The 24,494-nt window shown below is 40.1% G+C and overlaps 1 protein-coding gene across 3 annotated transcripts in view; it reads left to right on the top strand.

Moving 5' to 3' along the window:
- The window catches only part of PLCH1 (phospholipase C eta 1), a 147,217-nt gene that overhangs the window by 81,563 nt on the left and 41,160 nt on the right, over positions 1-24,494 (top strand). For all 3 annotated transcript variants that reach the window (XM_026649951.1, XM_026649950.1, XM_026649949.1), the window contains exons 5-10: positions 1,954-2,124; positions 11,989-12,082; positions 15,474-15,677; positions 17,430-17,550; positions 20,180-20,351; positions 24,341-24,448. In XM_026649951.1, coding sequence (XP_026505736.1) covers positions 1,954-2,124; positions 11,989-12,082; positions 15,474-15,677; positions 17,430-17,550; positions 20,180-20,351; positions 24,341-24,448 — 870 coding nt within the window. The remainder of the gene's footprint in view (positions 1-1,953; positions 2,125-11,988; positions 12,083-15,473; positions 15,678-17,429; positions 17,551-20,179; positions 20,352-24,340; positions 24,449-24,494) is intronic.

Genomic DNA, 24,494 nt, shown 5'->3' with positions numbered 1-24,494 from the left:
TCTGTGCCGCCTGTTCCCAGTTTTCACTTGCACCACTGAAGATGTGCACCTTTGTTTTTGATTATGTAGACTTAAATAGTAAAACTATGCCAGACAGATAACCTGCTACCAAGAATCCAGGAAATATTAGAGGAATGTGATCCAGGTAAATCTTGCCATGAGGCATTCATGAGTGAGGACACCAGAAGCTGACTACAGGGAATTGACTGATAGCCTGACTAGAAGAAGATTTCAAATTTGCCATCAGACATAGGTCTGGGAAAGTTAACCCCAGTACAGTTTTCTTTTCCCAGCACCACTGAATATGGAGGATTATATATTGCAGAGCAAAAGCATCCAGGAGATAACTGGTCTGTAAGGAAAGAGTGGTGTCGAGCCATGGAATTCTGAGGCTGTATTTTTAATGCTGGTGTTTACTTATAAAGAGTACAGTGATATTCATAGCCTAGAAATGTGTTTAAAACAAATGGTAAATTGAATGCTTTGTTCAAAGGGAAAGTGAAAATGGAAGGTGTAGTTCCAAACTGGACGACTGGGGGTGCTGTTCTCTGTAGTTCCAGGCTGGCTGATCAGCAGCTTCACTCTGGCAAGTATGAGAGTGGGTGGAGGAAGGAAAAGCTGACCCCAGAATAAAAAGGATCGGCGGTGAGGTTAGGGTTGCCAACCCTCCAGGATTGTCCTGGAGTTTCCAGGGATTAAAGATTAATATTCAATTAAATATTATGTCATGTGATGAAACCTCCAGGAATATGTCCAGCCAGAATTGGCAACCCTAGGTGAGATGCAGGCTGTAGTGAGAATTTGTGTTCACATTTTATTGGGTAAACTGTTGGACAGAGAAACCCATCCCGAGGGAATTCAGGGCAAATCAACATTGGGAAGAGCTCTTTACAAAAAGGAGAGTCCTGTGCAGAGAAGTTAAGGCGGCACTTTCTTTAATAGGACTCTGCCTGGCTGCAGGCATCTTCATTTGCAGATCTTGATGCAGGATCAGGGCATAAGGCCTTGGTTAACTAAAGTGTAAAGAAAGTGCATAAAGAAAACCAATATGCACTGCTGTGAATGAGAGGTGTTATTCATGGATACACATAGGACACTGAACCATCTATAATGTTAAAACTTCCTTTCACCTTTTCTTCCTTGAGCTGCTTACAATCTAAAACTCAGCAGGGAAAAGCCTTTCTTGAGTTTGGGTTACTGTAAAGACGTAGATCAAAGACAAAATAAACGATAAAACTGCTGTCAAATGTTTTGTAAATCCAAAGCAAATCCTCTTAGGCAGATGCTCAAAGTAAAAAGCAGTAATTACATACAGTAAGTACTGTTTTCTTCTCTAACAATAGCTCTGAGGACAAACTAAAACAGCAATCAAGACTGTGGAGATATTTTTCTGCGTGGAACGCTGCTGTTATTGCAGACTTAAACCTGTTCGCGTACACTTTGCTGGCAATGGGATTAAATGATTATTGTAATTTATCATGTTGACATCCATTTAGCATTGTAATATTATACAGAACATTTATAAATGTCAGATTCTACCTTCGATGAAGTCAGTGGGTGAGATTCTGATGCTATCCAGTGTGACTCCATTGAATCAATAGATCACTCTAGATTTACACCAGAGTAACTGAGATCAAAATCTGGCCCAATGTGAGTCCTTCTCATGAAATAATTTAATACAATGAAATCTAAAGACAGAATTTGCCTTTTCACTGAGATTTTGTCGTTTTACTTTAACAATTGAATTTCTGCCAAGAAATCCAATAAGAATCCTTTTAATTTTGTTGTAACATTAGAAAGTGCTTGCTAGTGTTGTTGAGGATGAGTGGAGTCATGTGGCTTGAAGTGTATTGAAAGTGTATCTTTTCTTATACGGATGTTCTATTCTGCTTCATTCCCTGAATTCATCATACACCTACCCAACACACTTACTTGCATGTTCTTGCTCCTCAGGAAGCTGACACAGATGAGAATCAGGGAACCCTAACATTTGAAGAATTCTCTGTGTTTTACAAGATGATGTCATTACGACGCGATCTCTACTTGTTGCTTTTGAGCTACAGCGATAAGAAAGATCATCTCACTGTTGAAGAATTTGCTCAGTTTCTGAAGATGGAACAAAAGGTACGAGAATAATAAATGTAGCTGATGGTTTTGTTTTAACACACAACAAAAGTGTGCGACCAACGTTAGCTCTTACTTTGTCCAGGCTGTAAACACTAGCGAATGCTGAAAATGAAGGATTTGTAATGGAGATGCTGAGACAAAACGAATCTGATTAAATACTGTAGTACAATCTAATGCTTCTGGAAAGCAGGAGCTTTTTGATCCTCTGGGGGAAAAAGTGGCATATTAGGTAAATATCCACACTGACTTATACTGACTTCCAGATAACAAGTTTACATTTAATGTTAGTAATCCAACAAGCAATGTATTTTAGTGCTGTAATGTTGTATCTTATAACTTTTCTTGCCTTTAGGAAGTTTGTTTATATTGAAAGGAGGGTGCAATATGAGTAAGGGTGGCAGAATATGACCTTTAATAAATAAAAATTTTGAAAGGCGTGTTAGAAAGTGAGTGAGGACAATACAAATTACATTCTAAAGAAGAAACAATTACTTGGTTTTTAACAAAATAAAGTAGGATGAGAAAAAAGCTGAAGTCTGTGACTTCCCACATTTGATTTGCCTGTCTAGTTTTAGTTCAATAATTTGTGTTAAAATGAGTTTTTGATACAACATCTTTTCATTTAAACTTAATTAAATTTCATACGTTTCTTTAATTTTATCCTCAACCTAGGAGCCTCTATGTCATTTTCAAAACATAAATAACAGCTACTATTCCTTTAAAAAGCAGGACTTAAGTATTGACAAATTAATAAAAAAATTACAAAGTTCAAGCTACTTGTACAGGTTAATAAAGTGGACTCACTTCAAGCTATCACTACTGACAATTGATTAGTGTTTTTTTTATTGTGGTTTAAATATAATCTTTTGTTCATCCCTAAAGTGAAGTGATGAGCAATATATCAGTATTAATATTATTGGAGTATTACATTATGACAATCTCCTGTTTTGAATTCTGACTTGACTATGTGAGAGTGGGGTTAGGCAGTGTGCCTAGAAATATAAATCTTTATAACAACTTTTTCTGTTAAAAATCCATGTTCTTTGTACAGGGCTTCTTTTTTTAAAAGATTTTTGAAGAGAGATCCACAGTTTTGTGAGATTTGGTTTGGTACTTACAAGGCTTTTCTTTGTGTGTAAATTTTAGTTTAGTACTCAGCAGTTCTCTTCTTGTAACAGGCTATGTTTTCATTGCCTTTACCAGGTAGGGCACTGGTATCTTTTTATTTTAAAAAATATTAGAGATAAGCTATAAAACATGTACAGATCTCTGTATTTGAGCTCTTCAGGTCAGAGACTATGATAGATTGTTTGAATGTAGGCACCGAAATCCACATTTAGGCATTTAGTTAAAAGGCGGCTTGATTGTCAGAGTTGCTGAGTACCAGCAACTCAGAGTGAAGACTATAAGGGCTGCAGGTGCTGAGCACCTCTGAAAATCAGGTTACTTTTACTCACATGTTTAAATATGGATAGATTGTAAACTCTCTGGGACAAGGGCTGTCTTTTAGTTCTTTGTTTGCACACCATCTAGCACAGTGAGGTCCTAATCCATGGCTAGGAGTCCTAAGGGCTACAATCATACATATAATAAATTAAGATGTTTGTGTATGAAAGTTATCTTTAGTGTGCGGACAGCACCCTAGCATGTTGTGGGCAATGCCAGAATACAAATAAATAATAATAGTGTCCTTTGTAGACAAGAACCACTAGAGGTCAACATAATCACAGGTAGTAATAGAGATAATTTAAAAAAATGTATTTTATCAGGAAGTTTACATTTTTTTTTTGGTGTGTTCTAAATTTCCCAGAAATTGTTTTTGGTTTTTTCAAGGGAAGAAAACAAGCCACAAAATTTCATTAAACATAAAAAAATTCCTGAAAAATATCAAATATTTCTACTGAAAAAGTCTCTCTCTCAAAACTGGAAAATTTCAATAAAATATTTTTAAATTTTAGTTACAATCATTTTTTTTGCCAAGAAATATTTTGATGAAGAATTTTGAGTGGCTTTAATATGGCTTATGCAGCAGTGATGGTTGAAGTTAGTTGTCTCTTTGTTACTAAAGAGCATGTGTTTATGGTCTTTATATCCATTTACAGTTGTAGAGCCCAATTTGTGACTTTCATAACCTGCCGCAGGCTGTGCAGGCACACTGCTGCTGACAGAGGCCAATCATGCTGGGTGTGACTGCTGTTGTGGCTGTGTTTTATTCACTGTAATACCAGTGATTGTACACAGACTGCTTCACTTTGTCCTTATTTTTTCATGCCCAGTTAGTTTGATTTGCAGTTATAACATGCTGGGCCTCTGTCTCACTATTACACAACTGAAGAGATTCTTGGGGGTGGGTAGCAGAACAGACTTCATTTAAAAAAAAAAATCCCCACCTGGGATAAGTATGTGTCCTCTGTTTACTTGACATTTTGTAGTGCTTATTTGTGTTGCTTAATTGTAAGGTATATCCTTTGCTTGATTTAATCTAGTGTTTTGATTCTGCATTCTGAGAATTAGTTCTTGAGAGAAAGCAAAGTCTACCTCATCACTACTCATTTGAAACAAACCTACCAACTGGTATCCTGGTACTAGGATGGACACTCTTGGCGTTGCATTCCTTTCCCCAACTTCTTTGCTCCCCTACTGCCCTTCCTGTTATCTTATTCCCTCTTCCCTATGAGGAGCTTATTGATGAGTGATGGGAATGTTACGTGAGAGAGCTCTCCCTGATCTCCACGTGCCCCTTTTCGGTCATCCTACATCTCATCACTAAGGCTACGTTTTAGTCCAGGGTATTTTTAGTAAAAGTCATGGACAGGTCATGGGCAGTAAACAAAAATTCCCGGCCCGTGACCTGTCCTGACTAAAACTTGGGGATGGCCCTGGAGGTGCTGCAGGTGCTCGGGGGTGTGTATGCCATGGGTGCTGGGGGGGAGGGGTTGGTGGGGCTGAGGCAGGTTACCTACCCGGCTCCTGGGAAGCAGCGACCTCCAGCTCCTAGCTCTACGTGCTGTCTCCGCTCCGCCCCAAGCCTCGGTTCTGCAGCTCCCATTGGCTGGGAAGCGTGGCCAATGGGAGCTGCAGGCGAAGGCAGCAAGTGGAGCTAGGAGCTGAGGGAGGGGAGTTCCTGTCGCCCTTCCAGGGAGCCCCCGCCCCCCACCCCCGGTAAGCACCGCCTTGCACCCCAATCCCCAGCCCTGAGTCCCCCTACACCCAAACTCCTGCAACTGGGGGGTTGCGGGGTCTGAGACTGCCCCAGTAACAGCAGGTGCAACTGGCCCAGGGGCTGCCCGAGCTGCTCAGGCGGCTCCCGGGCCAGCCGCATGGGCTGCTGCAGAAGTCATGGAAGGTCACAGAATCCGTGACCTCCGTGACAAACATGGAGCCTTACTCATCACTCTGCTGCTGCTTTGCTAACATCTGATTGTTGGATGGTGGAGTTTACTAAGATCCTTCCCAGAGGGACTGTGACATCCTCCTTCCACTCTCTCCTCTGCAAGCCAGGTGATAGTGTCACCAGTTTGTGACATTTTATTTTAGGCCAACAGATGACTTGTTCACATACTCAAAAACAACATCTTGCTGAACCTGTAGAGGGTTGTTTTTTGAAAGAAAGATGCCTGCATCAAAATCAGTCTTTCATCAGCAGCGTATAAATCCCTACATTCAAAAGATTTAAGTTCCAGTATTAATTAGCCATATTCAGTAACTGATGTATCCATATATGCCTATATTCAAACATTACCATTCATGTAGAAGGCATTTTACAATTTAATGAAAGTAAATTTTAATTAGAATTGAGAGTCTGTGTCATCTCTCTCAAGTTAAAGTTAAAAGAGCACAAGTGAAGGGATTCCTGTCCCTTAACAGCTGTAGCCTTTGCCTAGATTAGACATTTTCATTCCTACTCCACACGCAAACACTGCCACACAGACATCAAGGAGCCTGTGGAAATGATGAAAAAGGTAATTCTCAACAGCTTGTGATGAAAGAAGGCTCTGCTAGGAATAGCCTTTACAATCAAAGAGCAACCTCTACTTGAGCTTGGATAATCAGTTATTTTCTCCAGTGAAGTGTTCTCATTTCTATTATCCTGTGTAATTCTAGTAGGCTTCTCATGATGCAGGTTTAGCTTAGAGTTATAAATAAAATTTTCTAAGAAGCAAACTGAGCCATCCCCTGTGCTCTCTCTAACATTTGGAGGGAGAGAGGTATGAGCTGACAGACATTTCTGTCCTATGATTACAGCGTATAGTTATTTCAGTATACTAGCAATGCTCGGTATTTGTATTGAGGTTTGGTTGAAAGCTTTAGTCCATAAGAACCTGCATGTCATCCACTAATGTCATGTTTCTTTCCACTAGCTGAGAACAGCAGTTCTCAGCTTATGGGTCACAGCCTCCAAGATGCTCACCAGTTGTTGTCTTCGCGGGTCACACTCCATTTCCCATTCTTTGTCTTCCACAGAAAAGAAATTGCTCAGTCATGTGCAGCCGGTCTCTCTCAGACATGAGGAGCACTGCAAACAAATGTACCCAGTGCTCACCCTGCTTCTTCTGAAGCACTGAAAACCCTGAGCAATCTTTAGGAACGCTGTTCTAAGGATTCTGTAATGCAGCTGAGAAGGACCAATTGTGAGGGGTTGGGCTGAGAGGGGCAGGACGGTCATATTATGACAAAGTTATTAACTTCATCTTAAAATCTTGGAGCTGTTGTTCAAAACCTGTTAAACCTGCTTCTCTACTGGCATCTTGGCATGAAAGTTTAAGTGAAAATTCTTAGAAATACCAAATCTTCTACTTTTTAGCATTAAAAGTCATGGTAAGGAAGAGCCACTAAACCAGATGCTACTTCTGGTGCATAACTCTCAAAAACACTGGCCAATTATTCTATTTAACCAAGAAAATTCAATGCCTGTAGAGTGCTGAGATTTTATTTCACCTTCTTGGCAAATTATATTTTTAAGACCCTGAGAAAAAACAGACACTAACATCAAAACTAATCTCATTAACTCAGAACAGAAATTATAACTACAGTGCAAGGTTGGGCCAACTGAAGTCTCAGGATTAACCTTTGTGTCGTCATGCCTACTATCTCAGACATTTCAGTTTTTGTATTTTACATGTAAGACTCTTTATAGGTTGAACCATCAGTGCATTTAGGGTAATTTTAAAATATTTATCAAGACAAGTGCCTTGAGAATAGCCATCAAAATCTTACTCTTCTTGTGTTATAGTACTTAGAGCTAATCCAATATATTAAAAATGCAGCACTATAGAAACACAATCTTTGATATGTAGCGATTCTGAAATTATTCTAGTCACATAACTAAGAAAAAACAGCAAGAGAGATAGAAAATTAAAGTTTATGCATCTCTCAGTATAGAATTTAATCAGCTGATAATATAATTGTTTCCATCTCTGCTTATTAAAAGATGAAGAAAAAAACCTCTACAAACCTCTACTACAACCCCAGTTTTTAACATGCTTGGCAATCTGCTCACCCTGACTTTTTAACATTTAAATGTTCTTAGATGTGATGTGTGAAGCAGTGTGCTAATAACGTAATCATATTTCAGTGGAGCTGATTTATAAAGGCTCTGTTAAAGGAAAAAATCAAATATAATAGGTTAAAAGATTTTCTACTGTATGAACCAAAAAATAAAGAAAAGTATAGTACCAAAGGAGAGATGAATGCTGAATAACAAGTGTGTATTTGGAATTTTTAGATTTGGATAAACATTTGCCAGTTGGATTCATTTTGTAACTGATCTAGCTGTACATCCTGCATTACGCACCCCAGTAAAGCAAAGGTAAATGTGCCTGCTTCCTCTAGAGTACTGAGTGCTCACTCAAAACTGGCAGAGGCAAAGGAAAAGACACAGGAATGTCGAAACCCTGCTAATGGTGTAGAAGGCACCTCTGTGCAGAGGGAGACTGAATAGACTTTAGGCACATGGTCAGACAGCCTCAGTCTTCTGCGCAACCTGATACGTTTCTCATCTACACAATTGATGATGATGATGGTTGAGAAAGAGAATTTCAGCAGAAGTCTCCCTCACTTTAATAATTTGACATTCTGGTTGTGTTTTCTGCTTCAGTTTTTGCATATATTTTGCTTGATATTAGTTTGAGTCTGTCCATTTTGTCTGACTCTCTTGTCCATTTAGACTGTAAACTCTTCAGGGCAGGGACTGTCTTTTACACTGGGTTTGAACAGCACCTGGCACAATGGGGCCACACTTCTGAATGTATTATGGTAGCATCTAGCAGTCCCAAAAAATGGTCCCCATTAAGGAAAATGTTATTCACAGCAACACATAAGCATAGGCTTAAATCCCATAGCAATCAATAGAACTCAAGTGTATGCTTAAGCATTGTCTTGCGTATGGACTTAAGCACATACTTAAGTGCTTTCTTGAATTGGAGCCAATACTGGCAAATAGGGACATTACTAGTGACATGCGGGACTCTGGATGGTCTAGCTGTGCTTTTAGGCTTAGTACAGTTTGCCACAAATGCCTGTGGTCCTTAGAAGAAGTGTCTTATAGCCTTATTGACAAAGGTATGCATCATGCATTAATGGTGTGAACATTTTACCATCCATTTTTACCACAGGTTTATCACATATCATGTGAAACAATGGGTGGTGCAGAATAACCCTGGATAACTTCTGCTTTTGGAGATGTTTGCAAAACCATCGCAGCCATGAAATCTGTAAAAATCCAGGAGGCCCAGGAACATTTGCTGACCTTTATAAGTGGGGATGTGATACACTGACTCACCCTCTAATTTCTTTGCAGTACCTGGGAGTCAGAAGTAGTATCGTAATAGCTAAAAGAGAGACCAATATCATTAGTATCTGAGGGGAAGAGCTCAAAGTGACTGTGGTATCTCTTCAGTGTTATAGATACATACAGAGAGCATAGACCAGTGGTGGGCAACCTGTGGCCCATGGACTGCACATGGCCAGTCAGCTCCCATTGGTTGGAATGGCGAACCACGGCCACTGGGAGCTGTGGGCGGCCATGCCTGTGGGCGGTCAATGTAAACAAACTGTCTCACGGCCCGCCAGCGGATTACCCTGATGGGTTGCATGCAGCCCGGAGGCTGCAGGTTGCCCACCACTGGCATAGACCATCTACACTCAAAAAATCACAAAGTAGGTTTCAATCACAATAGGGCACTATTAACATGACCTTATCTACTCCAAAATTGCAGGGAAGACCAAGGGACAATGTATAGATGTTTACATAGATTGTATCAACCTGGCAGAAGCTCTTGATAAAGCCAGCTATCGTGGTCTATGAAGACATCTGAGAAGATCTGGATGACCAGTTTGCCAAACTTTTCCAACGTCCTCATGCTGGAATGACATCAGATCCTTTTGGCTTTATGGACTGTGTTGTCAGGGGAGACCTCATTGTACCATTGTTATTTGGACTTTAAAAAAAATCAAATAGCAGTGTAAGATGAAATGATTCCTGGTGCAGAATAAAGATCAAATTCTGCCAGGAAAACTTTTATGCAGTTGCATTTGTGTGCATTAAAAAGTTGCCAGAAAACCTCATTAGAGAACTACTTTTTGTGGTTGAGTGAACACGTGTAAACCTCTGAGAGACAGGCCTGCAGATAATAGCATCTCATTTTGCTTGACAATTTGCATTTCAATAGCCAAGGTTCTTTTCAAATGAGATCCAAAGAAATAGTGTCAAAGCAACATCAGGATTAATATCTCTCTCTGTGTATCACTAGAATCTCAACATCCTTAGGTACCTGCTGTAACTGCAGTACCTTCCTGACTGAACAGAAAGTACTTTAGTATTACAGTCATTGATGAAGTGGCAAATATTGACAGTGATTCTGCTCTCACTTCAGTCACTGGAGTAACTTTATGGCAGTTAATGGATTTTCCTAGCATAAAGTTGCTGTAACTGACAGCAGAAACATCAGATGTGGCTTCTCTCTGGTCCTGATCCTGTAAAGACTTATGCACATGCTTATGTTTATGACTGTGGGTAACTCCTTGACAGGGACTGCTCACAGTGCATAGAGTTAAGCATATGAGTAAATCTTTCCAGGATTGTTCTAATATATGAGAATGTTAAGTCACCATTACAAGAGGCAATGAGACATCATTGCCCTCTACTAGATGGAATATCAGACCTGCCCATTTGCGTGTGCAGCCCAGCAATATTTCAGGTTCCATTACTGCTACCAACATGAATGTTTCCCAAGTTACTGCTAGTTTTAAATAGTGCACATAGGTCTGGGGATAGTAGATGAGACTCTGTCCCTTCCTCTCAGTTGGTGAACTTCTCACTAGCTAGGATAATTCACTTCTGTCCATATTGAGTTGGTGTCCCTAACCTCTGTTTGCCAGAAGCTGGGAATGGGAGACAGGGAATGGATCACTTGATGATTACCTGTTCTGTTCATTCCCTCTGGGACATCTGGCATTGGCCACTGTCAGAAGACAGAATACTGGGCTAGATGGACCTTTGGTTTGACCCAGTATGGCCGATCTTATGTTATATCTACTAATATCACTATCTATTTTCCTCCCATTATGACGCTTACAGGCACTGTTTGCACATTAAGATTTCCCCTCCCCCCTCCACTTTCTTTCACATTTTGGCCCTATGCTGTATGGTGCTGAGTGCTTCTTGAGAAGTGGTCATGGGAGTCAGGGCCTTCACCATCTCTTGGGAGATGCTCAGCACCTGGCAGAATTAGGCCCTTAAAGAGCTCCACTCAAGGATCTCAACCTTCCTCAAAAGATCTCCACAAAGGTGAGTGTTGGTACTTGGGCCTGCTTACCTACAGACAATGGTAGGGAGGATGAAAAGCAAATCAAGGCTATAGAAGTAGTAAAGTCACTGGAAATGCCAGCCAAAAGAAAGTAAATTCCTCCAGCCAACGAGAAGGAAGAGCAACAAGCCACCAAGGGAACATTTCTTTGAATCTGAACCGTGAATAGCAAATAACCTACTACACTGAGCAATCTGCCTTGTTGCCTTTGCCTGAAGCAATAATATTTAATACAGATTAGGTACAATTTGAGAAAGAAAATATCAATCTTCCTGGAATCTTTTGCTTGAAGTATGATTGATGTTTTAATTTGAAGTTGTGCAAAGCCAGTGTTTGAACTAACTTTGGTGAAGAATGAGAAGCTTTATGGAAATATTATAGTATCATTTTTGTGGAAAAAATATGCCTAACCTAACCATTTTTTCACTTCCCTTCTGTTAAGTTTAGGGTATGAAAAAAGCTACTTGTCATTATAGAAAAGAGATAACTAGGAAAAAATCCTGACAAAACTCCCGCTGACTTCAGTGGGGCCAGACTTTTATCTCTGGACCAGATCCTTCTGTCACATCTCCTGTGTATCACAGGTAACTGTTGAAAGCAGTGAAGTTAATTGTCGAAAACAGGTGTGAGGAAAAATCAGATTTTTTTTAAAGTAAAATGCATTCAAAATATCAGTATCAATCCTTTCTCTGTACTTACTAATATAATATTGGAACTCAAACTGTTAAAGACTCTTTTCCTGCAAATTTTCAGCTCTTAAACCAACCAGTACAGTTGTGATTAGGAATTCTCTGCCATGTTCATCCTGAAAGTTAAAGGATAAAGAGCATGAGGCTTGTAGAGACTTACCAACCCTCCTTCCCCCCTCTCCTTCCCCCTCTTCCCCCCAGAAAAAAACCAAAGGTCATTTTAGAATAGTGTCTTATTCACGGTTGACTGAGTTCAGTGTTTGATCACAAGGTTTTCAGCCAGACACAGGGGTCTGAAGTATATTTTGACATGTTGGTCACATACTAGAAAAAATATGTTCACCAATGCTGTCATTTTTGTGCAGATGAATAATGTGACCACAGAATATTGCCTTGACATCATAAGGAAGTTTGAAGTTTCAGAAGAAAACAAGGAGCAAAATGTTCTGGGGATAGAAGGTAAAGTGTCTGATTCCCAATTTATTTCCATTGCAGTAGAGTGGAAGAGTTCTAACAACATTTTCCTTGATGTGGTTTTTAATGTCTGATGACTACAACAGATTAATATGGAGGCACCACATGATTGTTTGGGGGGTATTTTAATAAGTTATGGATTGAAAGATGGGAGAACAACAGGTTGAAATACTTGACTAGTATTGTACCACCAGCCACAATTGTACTGCAAGTGATTCCAATATCATCTTAAAACAAGAGTGCATACACATTTGTATGGGTTCTTATTGCTAATTGTTTATTTGTGTTTGTTTATACCATAACCTATTTTCATTGATGTAAAAAATGGGCCAGTTGTGCTGTTACACTAGTGTAAAACCACTCTACAGTGGTCCATTAATTTACACTCATGTAAGTGACAGCAGGGAACGCAGTGGGGCCCAGAGTATTTTCTTACAAGATTTAGAAACTTGCTCCTTTCATTTGCAAAAACAAGGCTGCAGGTGGTATATTAATTCTGAAACCAACTTAATACCATATTCAAATCTGCATGTATCAATAAATCTTTCAGAATTAGATTGAAATAATTTAAGTGCTATGGTCGGTTAATTAGCCCAGAAGGTAACTTCCACGAGCAGATTAATTTGCTTGTGGATTTTGTAGGGACAAGAATCATCTTCTTGCTAAAGCAGAGCAAGGAAACAGCAGGCCTGGATTTACCCTCATAGTTCTGCCATAAATTCTGTTACTCTGGGCAATTCACTTAAGCTAGAATTAAGAAAACAAAACAAAGCAACAAGCTGTGGCATTTTAAACATTCGAAAACACTTCTATTCCTATTAGGTTTAGTAACACTCTCCTCACATTTAATTACATTCAGGGTCTTAATAGTTTGCTGTGTCCTTTAAAACATTTTAAATTCCATATTCTAAAGTTAGCTATTTAAACTCTAGTCCCAATTCTGATCTCAGTTACACTGGTGTAAATCAGTAACTCCACTGATGTAGTGGAGTCACAGTGGTATGATATCAGAATCAAGCCCTCTGATTCCTTGTCAGGATATGGTAGAGACCTAGGAGCCAAATTCATCCCTGGCATAAGTGATAGCTCTCTTATTAATTTAAACGGGAATTGTGTCCACGTATGCTAGGGTTGGATTTAGGTCGTTTTCACATTATTGTGACCTATTGGAACATTCCTGCAGTGTTGCATTTAGTGTGGGTTCCAACAAGGAAATGGTTACCAGTACAGAATTCTGGGGGATCTCCAGGAGGTCAGGCCTATCCCCTTGCAGGCCCCGTGCCTCCATACCTCTTTCCCAGCAGCTGCCAGGCATTTACTCTGGCTCCAGCTGTCCCGACATCTCACTTAAAGAGGGATCCCACTGGTGAAGAAGGCACCATGGAAGAGGTAATATTATCCCAGTATCATAGGGCTGCCTGCCCTCCTGGAGCGCCCTCCTGTGGCAGGCTACAGCACAACAGACACACTTGCCTCATTTTCTCCTTCAGAGTCCCCAGGACTAGCCCAAATAGTCTTTCCGAATAAAAATAGCCTTAGCAGTTTAATTTATCATAAGAGAAAATCCTGTGCAAATAAACTATAACACAAATCCCATAAGCACAGTCCCAAATTCCCCAGCATAGTCCAGATGGTACATGCTACATACCAAGCACGGCTTCAGCATCTCTCATCATGGGATCTCTCACCATGCTCTAGCTCTCCAGTGCAACTTTGACATCTCTAACCACACTTCACTCCCAGGCCTCAGCAGGCATCACCCTCTCCTGCTCTCAGCCTTCAGCCCTCTCCAGCCTTGGCTCTGTGGCTCAGCAAGGGCCAGCAGCTAGCCCCTCCACTGGCTTCCTAGCTCTCAGCCCTTTCAGCCTTTCTAGCTCAGGACTGTCAGTGCACTAGCCTCTCTGCCCAGTGAGGGCCTGCAAAGTTTTCCACTCCTTGCAGACTGTCTCTCTCAGGCAGCTCTCACCTGCCCCTGTCCCTGTCCTTTGCTCCTCAAGTCTGTGCACTCAAGCAGGCCTGACTCACCAGCTCTCTTCCTATTTACATGGACCAGGTGCTGCCATGGCTCTTAATTACCCTAAGTGGGAACACCTGTTTGGTCACAAGGTGTGCTGGATCGGTTTCATTTCCAGGCAACGACCATCCTATGGCACCCAGGATATATCACTCTTGGTCTATAATCTTCACTGGGCCAGTAGAAAGACAATGTGCATCCCCTCGATGCCTCACACCCCCAACACGAGGCTCCCGTTCCCTCCCTTACACCAAGCCAGTCATTTCCCCATTGGAGGAATGGGGAAATGACTGGGTCTTTGGAAAGAGGGATGTGGCTGCAGAGGCAACTGACATCCCTTCCCCCACTGCACAACGCATCCCAAGGAGTCAGGAAATATCAGCTTGCTGAGGGTCACATCTGTGCAGGGCAGTTTTTAATGACAGCGAGTCATTGTTTGGGTACAAAGTACCTGATTGTTTGCAGTGGTATTTAGATTAAGATAAATAATTTTTAATCTTATCAAATAATTTGAAGAAAGGAAGTTTTGTAAATTCTAATGGAAACAATGACGAGCTGTTTTGTTCTGTCTCTTGCAGTTCAAACAAAAACATTCCCATAAGAGACAGTTTTAGCATACAGCACTTGCCTAAGTGTGTGCATCAGATTTGGCCCAGAGAAACTCGCCAGGGGTTCAAAGAATTTTTACACACAGATTTCCATCATATGCTCCTTAAGGGCATGAAGGAAACATATGATGTGAACACAGACTTGATAATGGGATTGCAGATCTATGCTTTTCTTAGTCTTGCCATGTTGCTGCCATTCATTATTTAAGCTTTCATATTTTACCACTTGAATCCAAATTTCTGCCTCCGCTATTCTTTGTTAATAGATTTCTTATGAATTCCTTAGCTCAGTGCCATTGCTGTCCAAATGCTGCTGGTTTTGATAGGCATGGATTTGTAAACATATTACTACATTGTTCAGTTTTGTCTGTTTTGTAGTTTGTTTAATATTTCTTGAGAGACAACAGTGCATGTGATGCTGTAGAGACCAGGAGAAAATGATGGACTTGTCTGGCATAAATGGTCAGAACGCCCATTGACTTTAGCAGGTGTAACTCCTGTTGATGCTAGCAATGAATTTGGTCTATGCCCTCGCCCAAAGGAGCTTGCAAAAGAAATAGACAAACCATACACGGTAGTTCAGATACTCAGGATGGTGGATTCATCCCACTTGACACAGCAGTTCTTGGGTGCCAGATTAACACTGACAGAGTTTAGCATAAATAGTATCTATTTTATCAACCTGTGTATTCGAGTAAGGTTAATCTGTCCAGGTACACTGCACTCTTGAAAAACTGTTTCTTTTTGTTCAAAGGTTTCACCAGCTTCATGCGCAGTTCTGCTTGTGATATATTTAACCCGTTGCATTCTGAAGTCCACCAGGATATGGATCAGCCCCTTTGTAACTACTATATTGCTTCATCTCACAATACATACCTGACAGGAGACCAACTTCTATCTCAGTCCAAAGTGGAGATGTATGCCCGGGTGTTGCAGGATGGTTGTCGATGTGTTGAAGGTATTTTTAATGTTATTTGTTTGGGTGTGAAGCTCTGTAAAGTCTGACAGACATTTCTCTTAAGTTTTAAGTTTGGCACTGAATGTGCAAATCAGTTTGCTCATATTTTACTTCACTATCTTCACCTCTTTGGTAAGTCTGATTTGTTAGCAATCTTAACAAGTAATGTTTGCCATTGAGATGAGTGTCTATACTGACACAGCATAGCCACTGTTGGTTTCTCCTCTGGGGTCCTGTATTAAATATCTCACCTTAACATTGGCTTTAATAACATTTCCCATGTCTTCCCCATTGTTCTCTTTCCTCCTGTTGCTTTTAGTAATATCTATCATAGCCCAATAACCTGGTGTTTCTGTATGAAACATCTCTGAGACTAAGTTGGTGGAGTTTGAAGTCAAACTCAAAGTTAATAACATCAAAATCACTGGAGTTACACCAGGGATAAATTTGGCCATCTGAGTTTAATTATAAGAATCTCAGTCATTCTAGAAACTCGGTGTTCAGATTTACAGTTAGTAACAGCATTCTCAGATAGACTAGAACGTGTTAAGAACAAACACTGGGAGATCGTAGGCTCTGCAATAGTTGATTAGACCATTTGTCCAGCAAGCAATTCTCACCCTATATTTTAAGATAAAGAAGTACTGCCCTTAAGAGCTTTAGTAGCCTTTAATGCAGGGGTGGGCAAACTTTTTGGCAATAAGCTTATCTTTCTGCATTATAATGAGGCTAATACTCAGAATAAAAAAAAATAACCTCCCTGCCCTGTAAAATGTATATTATAATTGAGACCCATGAACAGATCTGGTAAGTTACAGTTTCAAAACTGTAACTTACATTTGCAAAGACCTAATAGAGCTGTTCTACAAACATGACTGGATAGGTAAACCAATTTATAAATACATTTATGATGAAACTGGTTTTCCTGCCCACTCATGTAGTGTATATGATAACTCTATTAACTGTTTGCAATTTAAGTTAAGTAATTTCTTATGATTTTCTTATTTCTAATTTGCTTATGATTTGCTATTACATTTTCTAGTCTCATTTCTGAAATAAAATAATCCAAAATACTTTTTCATGAATGAAATGTGATTCACAAGTGATAGTAGATTGAGCATCACTTTGGTAATCAGAATGTTTTGGTACTCAGAAATGTTTCACATATTCATATACAGTATGGAGATGATATGATATATAAACTGGAGTAACAGAGTGAAAATTGATTTATATTTCCCCACAAATAAAATAATCATATTCTGAGAGCAGATAATTGAGAAAATAACCATCTTTGATAGCATATAGAAAGGCTTTCCCCCCAGCCTTAATTCACATCAGTAGTCCTATTGAGCTGAGTGGAATTTACTGGCAGGAGTACACTGGACTTCTCACACAAGTAAGGACTACTGATGTGAGTTAGCTTTTGCAGGGTCAGGCCCTTAAGGCTGAATGTTCTTACGCAGGCTTTATTCTGGTTCTGATGGCAGCAGATCCTTGTAATTATACTTGAAGAGAATATTAATTTATCACAGGGTTTGTATAATAGAGATCGGTCTTCGGTTGTTTGCCATTATGTTTTGTATAGTTTGTACAAAATACAATATGAAAGTATCAGTTTATTACTCAGGATTCATGTCTGATTTACATGAGCATATAAAACATAAAACATTTCCTCTCCCCTTCAGAAGAAAATTTTTAAAAATGTATAAGACACTGGATATTTTTTCATGTATAGTTTTCTTGTCTTGACAGTTGACTGCTGGGATGGTCCAGATGGAGAGCCAGTAGTGCACCATGGTTATACCTTTACTTCCAAAATACTCTTCAGAGATGTGGTAGAAGCTATCAATAAAAATGCCTTTGTCAAAAATGAGTAAGTGCAATGCAGGTTCTGAGCGTAGAGCAGTATACTTCTCTTGTGTAGTAAATCTTATATGAAAATATTGTATCCCAATGTAAATTTCTTCCTTCAAACACACAGCGAATCTGATTATTTTCCCTATTGTTAACTTTGATTTATCTTTTAACAATGTGAACATTTTATCTTCCCATTAATCAATACCCAGGCTACAGAGGATCTTTTATAAATCGCCAGCTCAATAGTTTTTTTGTTTAATATATGGAGATAGTCATAACTATAGAATTTCAGAGTTGTTTTGGCCCACTTTTAAGAAGAATTTTTCACTGATTTCCATTGGGGAATTCTGCTTAAAAATTAGTGGCATAATGTTGCTTTCGGGGACAAGTGTCCTCAATTTCAGTGACAGATTTGCCTGAAAAAGGACAAAGTTTTCTAAAATCTTCGTAGTAAAAAAATCCAGGAAGTTCAAGGGTAAAGATGGTAACATTCTGCCCATTATTTATCCCATTGTGCCTCAGGATTATAGAATATACCATATTATTAAAATCAACCATGATACTATCACACCTACTGTAAACACAACATGATACATTGAGAATGAAGGCTAGATCATTCCTTCCACCAAGATAAAAACTTTGGGGCCGAGAAGATTGAGAACTCCATGGGATGAACCTATAGAGCTTTTAAATACTTCCCTCTAGTGAGATAGGTTTGGTGAGAGGATGTAGAGTGGCCGGCCCAGTGATTAGGGCACTAGAGAAGGACCATTAGAGAAGGCCGGTCCAGTGATTAGGGCACTAGCTGAGAACTTGGAAGATCCAGGTTCATATCCCTGCTCCACCATAGACTCTTATTCCCCTTGTGAGGGTTCTGAAAGCTGCAGAGGGGGAGTTAGCCTGTTCAGGGCAACAGTATTGCTTTGCATGCTAAGTTTCAGAGCCCTAAGAGGGGAACGTGGTCTGTAGATCACTTGATCTCCTAACTCCTCCTCCACACAACAGGGAGCCTGTGTAATGGCCTCAAAGAGGAGATGGCAGACTATTGGGTCTGAGATCTGTGCCTGTATTCCTGTGGATCTTGGCTTTATAGACCTTCCCATGTCTATTCTGCCATCATATTGATCTTTACCCTCACACCAAATGGAGCTAGAAAGCTGGTGGCATTTTCCACATGGGTTTTCCTTTCATACCTGTTTTACTCAGGAAGGGAAGGTAACTATCTATACACACAGAGAACTACCTGTGTGCATCTGTCTGTAGGGCAAAAGGCTAAAGCCAATCAAACAACTGATGCACATTGAAAAACAATGGGAGAGGGGATATTTTCACCCACTCATGGTCTTACAAAGAGTGTCATGGGGTCCTTACTCTTTAGAGGACCTTCACCCACAAACAAACAACATGGATCTACACTGAGCTGTTTTTAGAAATTAGGACCTGCCTTATAGCTCTTGAGACCCCAATTGACTTCAATCATGGTGCAAAGGGTGTATGTCAGGGCAGAATTTGGCTCTTTTTGTCTTTATTAATGAGATAAAAATATAGGGCAAAATTCTACCTGCAATTACACCAATGTAAATCCAGAGTGATTGTTAACGTCAGTGGAATGACTTTGGATTTGCATCACTGTAACAAGATGCAGAATTTGGTCCAGGTGGTGTAGGGCTCAACCAAACTATGTGTCCCTCTGAGTTTAGTCATTAGTTTTCAACCTTTTTTCATTTGCAGACCCCTAAAAATGTTTGAATGGAGGTGCAGACCCTTTTGGAAATCTTAGACATAGTCTGTGGACCCCCAGGGGTCTGCGGATCACAGGCTGAAAACTACTGCATTAGTGTGATAGGGTGCTCAGAGAGCTGGGCAGCTGAGTGGTTAGCATACCCAACTTCCAGCCCCTTGTCTCTTTGTCAAAGCAATAGAGGTGCCTGCTCCTGATCCCAAGCTGGGAATTTTCTGCTTTCTACCCACACCTGGGGCTTGGCCCTGAAGTGGGGAGGGTGAAATAGGGGGTCTCAGCACAGGGCACTGTGGGAAGCAACACTGGCAGGATCCTCCCTGCAGCAAGTCCAAGTCCAGTGCTCTGGGCTACTTCTTATCTATGTGTCCCTTCAGTTTGAGGTATGGCCCCTATAGTCCAAACAGTCACTCTTTTAACAGAAGAGTCCAAAGGAGCAGAGACTTGCAGGATGTGGTGGGTAGAAAACGCTCTGCCTGAGGGCCTTACCCGCTCTGTAATCCCATCTCAGACTCAACCCTCCATCTGGCTTATTGGAGAAGAACTCTCTCCTGCAGCCTATCCACCCCATTTGCCTGGCCTTCTGAGCTCCTTTTAACTTGCTCCTGCAGTCCCAAAGGGGTAGAGTTACCTGGGCCCAGTATTGCCTTTCAACCCCCTTACATTGGGCCCAGTGTGGGGTTTGTACACCTCATCACAATTAGTCAGTTTTCATGCTTTCTTCAAGGAGATATGATTGTAATAATATGATGAAAAACACCATTTTAAAAACAAAATTGCTGCTACAGAGACTGCAAGAGCAAGATGAATGTAAAACAACCTACTTTCTAAGTTGCATTATGACTGCCTGGTCATATATCTTGAAAAGCTGTTATGATATTATCTGGGGGTTTTGCTTTTGTTTTAGGTTTCCGGTGGTATTGTCTATTGAGAATCACTGTAGTATCCAGCAGCAAAAGAAGATTGCTCAGTACCTCATGGAAATATTCAGTGACAAACTGGACTTGTCATCTATAATCGCTGGAGATTCCAAGCAGCTTCCTAGCCCTCAAAGTTTGAAAGGCAAAATCCTAGTGAAGGTAATTTGCTACCAGTATTATGTACAAAATGTAATAACAGTCAGTATATTATACTTATCATCTTAGCTCTTGTCCCCTCAGGCCCTAAGAACCCAATTACCAATGACACAAGAATCAGAACAGATGTAATTAGCTGGGTTTTGATCTTGTGTTTCTTTTCACACAGACATTAAAACAGGTTTTATTTCAGACTTAGCAAGTATCCTGAGATACTTTTTGTAAAGTGATATTACCAGGCTATATTCAATAAAATAATAATAATACTAAATACATAAATAATTTGTACTTATGCATTATCTCATCTGAAGATCTCAAAGCATTTTACATCTGTTAATTACACTTACAGTAGCCCTATGAGGTAGGAGCAATATTATTATACTCATATTTATAGCTGGGGAATATGAGGCACCCAGGATCAAACAAGGAATCAATGGCAAAGTCAAGAATAGAATCCAAGGACCCTGATTCCCATTCCCCCGATCTAACCTCTATCTAATTTATTTGATCTGTGGTTTTTCTAAGGTGTCTTCACATTGGTGCTAAGCACCAGTCCACATTCTCTCCTTACAGTGTATTCTTTAAGTACAATATAGAAAAGAGTGAGAAATCATTTCAAATTTATGAGAAGAAAAGCATTCTTTCCCTTCTCTTCTCACCTTCCTGCTGCTAAGAGCAACGGTTCATCAGATAAAAGCATTTTTTCATGGTTCATCAGTTGTGGCTATGTAAGTGAGAAGAATGCTTCAGAGAAGAGCTAAAGAACAACAGGGGAAAAGTGCCAACGTCGTGTCTGAGATGAATAATTTGAACTTTTCAGTGTAAACAGATCCTTTCTGGAAGGAATTTCAGAGAACGAGATGAAAATAATGAAATAAAGATGAAAAAGCTAGATAATACTTTGAGAGGATGATTAATATGTATTTACCGTATCAGATTGCCTCTTTTTAATTTAATTTAGCATGGTGAGGACACTTCATTTTCTGTAAGCACAGAATTAGCTGTCTAGGCATGGAGGTGAAGCGGCCAGCATTTCAAAGTGACAAAGGCTGTTTTCACCATCATTGTAGACTGTTGTCTGATTTCACAAAATACTGTATCTGCTATCCCATCTATCACTCATGTCAGCCAGCCACTTGAGAAAACACAAACTTTGTTATTTATGAATCAGTAGATTTTGGGGGAAGTAACAAGCCAGTTCCACACCTCCCTGCCATTATTTGTACTCCATTTATGCATTAGTTCATCCTTCCTCCCTGAACAACATGTAGTGTTACTGGATTGTCCAGACACTGAGCCTGATTCTCCCTTCACTTAGGGCTTATCCACACAAACACCTAGTTTGTGGCAGGCTGGGATGTAAAATTACCCCACTTTGGCCTGCCGCATGCTAAGTGTCCAATGTACCCTGCTGTTGTGAACTAACAGTTCTGAAGTGCACTTTGATCTACCCCATTTTGAAACGGAGTCCAAGTAGACAAGCCCTTAGGTCAGTATAAATCAGGAGTGGCTCCACTTTCAGTGGAGTTATAAAGGTGTAAGTCAGAGGTGAATTGGACCCCCTGGCTGGCAGAATAGTACTATCCATTCCAAAAAATGCAGTGTCCATGTCCTGCATTGTTTATCTCGCGGTATAAATCTCATGGAGAACAATCTAGTTTATGGTGGTATTGGCATTGACAACTGTAGAGAGCCTAATCAGTGGTGAAGATAAGCACACATCACAGCATACAAGTTTAATTTCCTAGATATTAACTGGCATCTTGATTTTTATTCCTCATCAGACCCTCTATTAATACACTACTAGGTATCTACAGACCTGCACTTGCAATGTGAGTGATCATATAGGAAAATTCCAGAAGATTTATTGTTCTGTTTACTATTGATCCTTCAAGCCTTGTATCCTGTCACCAGAAGTAGCCAACAAATGCTGCATCCATATTCCACCACACTATCCAGCTGTTCAAAGCTAGACATGAGCTTGGGAGAAATTCCTTCCTGACCCAAGTAAGACATATTTGCCTTAGAGCAATGGATTAGCCACTAATTTCAGCCTGCTGACTACACTCCGAACTGTACATGCAATATTTCTATAGGCTTTCCTGCTTCCCTCACGCTAACTGCCAAATGCAATCAAGTTCCCTTGTGTCTGCACTTCCCCTGCTTCTGATGCAGAGTGTCAGCCTTAGTGTCTGATTTTATAACAGAACAGCCTGCTGGAGGTGAGCATGAAACAGCTGAGTCTAGTTATACAAAGACATTCTGACAAAAAGGCTGCTCTAGAGATGGGAAAATGTCCAATATTTTTTTGAAAACTTCAGTATAGAAAGTTCTTTGAATCCTGCAGCTGACAGTGAATTCTGCCAGTCAAAAATTAGACTTCCCAGAGGGTTTTGTTAACCCTACCTTTGAGGCAGTTACCTCTTGTTGCAGTAATTGACCATGACATACTGAACTTAAGAAAGCTGCGGGCCTTAGAGGTTAAGAACACAGCATCTTTATAATTGTGCCCTTTGGATGCCTCATATATCTATCTGTCTATATGCTCATTTCATCCTAAGTATTCTGATGGCTGGAAAATATTGCATTCTAAGAGTTAAGCATGTAAACTATGGAGCCAAGTATTACTACTCTTGATCAGTGGAGAATAGAAAATTGAGTAATGCACAATACACGTTTGGGCTCTACTATTTTTAATACATGATAACTGAACAATAAACTGAATCTAAAAGTACTTGTGGGACACGTACTGTCTTACATAAAGTCATTTTACTGCTAGAGTTTGGACCAGCACATTGCACAGCATTTATGCTCACTGGCAGTATAATGATGCTTCAGTGTCTAAATGATTTAAGGTATTCATTTAAAAGGGTTGCAGCAATATTCATTGCACGTTGGTCAAAAGGAGGCAAGAGGCAGATTTGCCTGTAAAGCTGCTCAACTTACTTGGAGAGGAATTCTTACATTTTACATATTACAAATGGCAGCACTTTTTTCAGTTGAACTTTTTTTTAAAAAAGAGGCAACTTACTGCTAGGAAGGATTCTTTTTATTTTTTTAGCGTTTCAAACTTCTTTAAGAACAGAGATGTGATGTTACCAAGACTCCAGAGATCACAGACAACCTACAGCTAAGCAATTCAGTACTGGGGGACTTAACTTTAAAAGATTTGTTTTACATCACTCCAATGATAGCATCAGAGTTGGCAGCTGCATGGTGTAATGAAAGGTAATAGGAACCATCAAAACATTAAATAGGTAGGATTTTCAAAATTCCAGGGGAGTTGGCACCTAGTTCCATTAGGTGCTTTGAAAATCCCACCCAATATAATTAGTACCTGTTACCATTGCACAGAGAGACTGGTCCAGACTCATGGCATAGTCTAAATCCATTGATGTCCATAGCAAGACTCCCATTATGTTCAGTGGGCTTAGGATCTGGCCCTTGTGAAGGGCGATGATTATGAAGAACCTGTCCAAACTGAGATCAGAACCACACTGCCTACAATTGTGTTTGAACGTTGTGTTTATTATTATTAGCAAGGTTCTGAGGCCTTGTCACACTAGGGTTATTTCTCTAAAATTTCCTCTCACTTCACCTCCGCCTGTGATATCAGTAGTGACAGCTCTGGTGTAGACATGGTGCTGGAAGCTGCCAGTATCTTAAGTACCATGCTGTGTAGACCTGCTCTGAGCAAATGCTCTTGGCACTGGCTGCCTGTATCCCATTAAGCAGATACTTTGCTTATAATGTCCCATTAACCAGCAGTCATTTTCTTTAGGATAAACTGGTTCCCTGGGAGGTATCTGTCAAAGCCTAAATGAAAAATCCTGAAACCACATGTTCATGATCACAACTTGAAATAATGTATTCTCCCATCAGACCTTATTTGGAACTAGGAACATGAACAAGAATTTTAGCCTGCCTTCTCCCCATTAACTTACACTAGCAACTTCTACATATATTATACATATTTTTGTGCTAATTTTTAGGGAAAGAAACTACCATATAACCTTGGAGCTGATGCTGAAGAAGGGGAGGTTTCTGATGAAGACAGTGCTGATGAAATTGAAGATGACTGCAAGTTAAAGCTCTGTTATGTAAGTGTATAACAATTATATGGCACAATTTGCTTTCCCAATCCTG

The sequence above is a fragment of the Terrapene carolina genome, unplaced genomic scaffold (genome assembly GCF_002925995.2).
Source record: "Terrapene carolina triunguis isolate 2854851 unplaced genomic scaffold, T_m_triunguis-2.0 Scaffold88, whole genome shotgun sequence".
Taxonomy (NCBI): Eukaryota; Metazoa; Chordata; order Testudines; family Emydidae; genus Terrapene; species Terrapene triunguis.
Note: the sequence above shows the minus strand (reverse complement) of the source record. Positions and strands in the feature narration are given on the sequence as shown.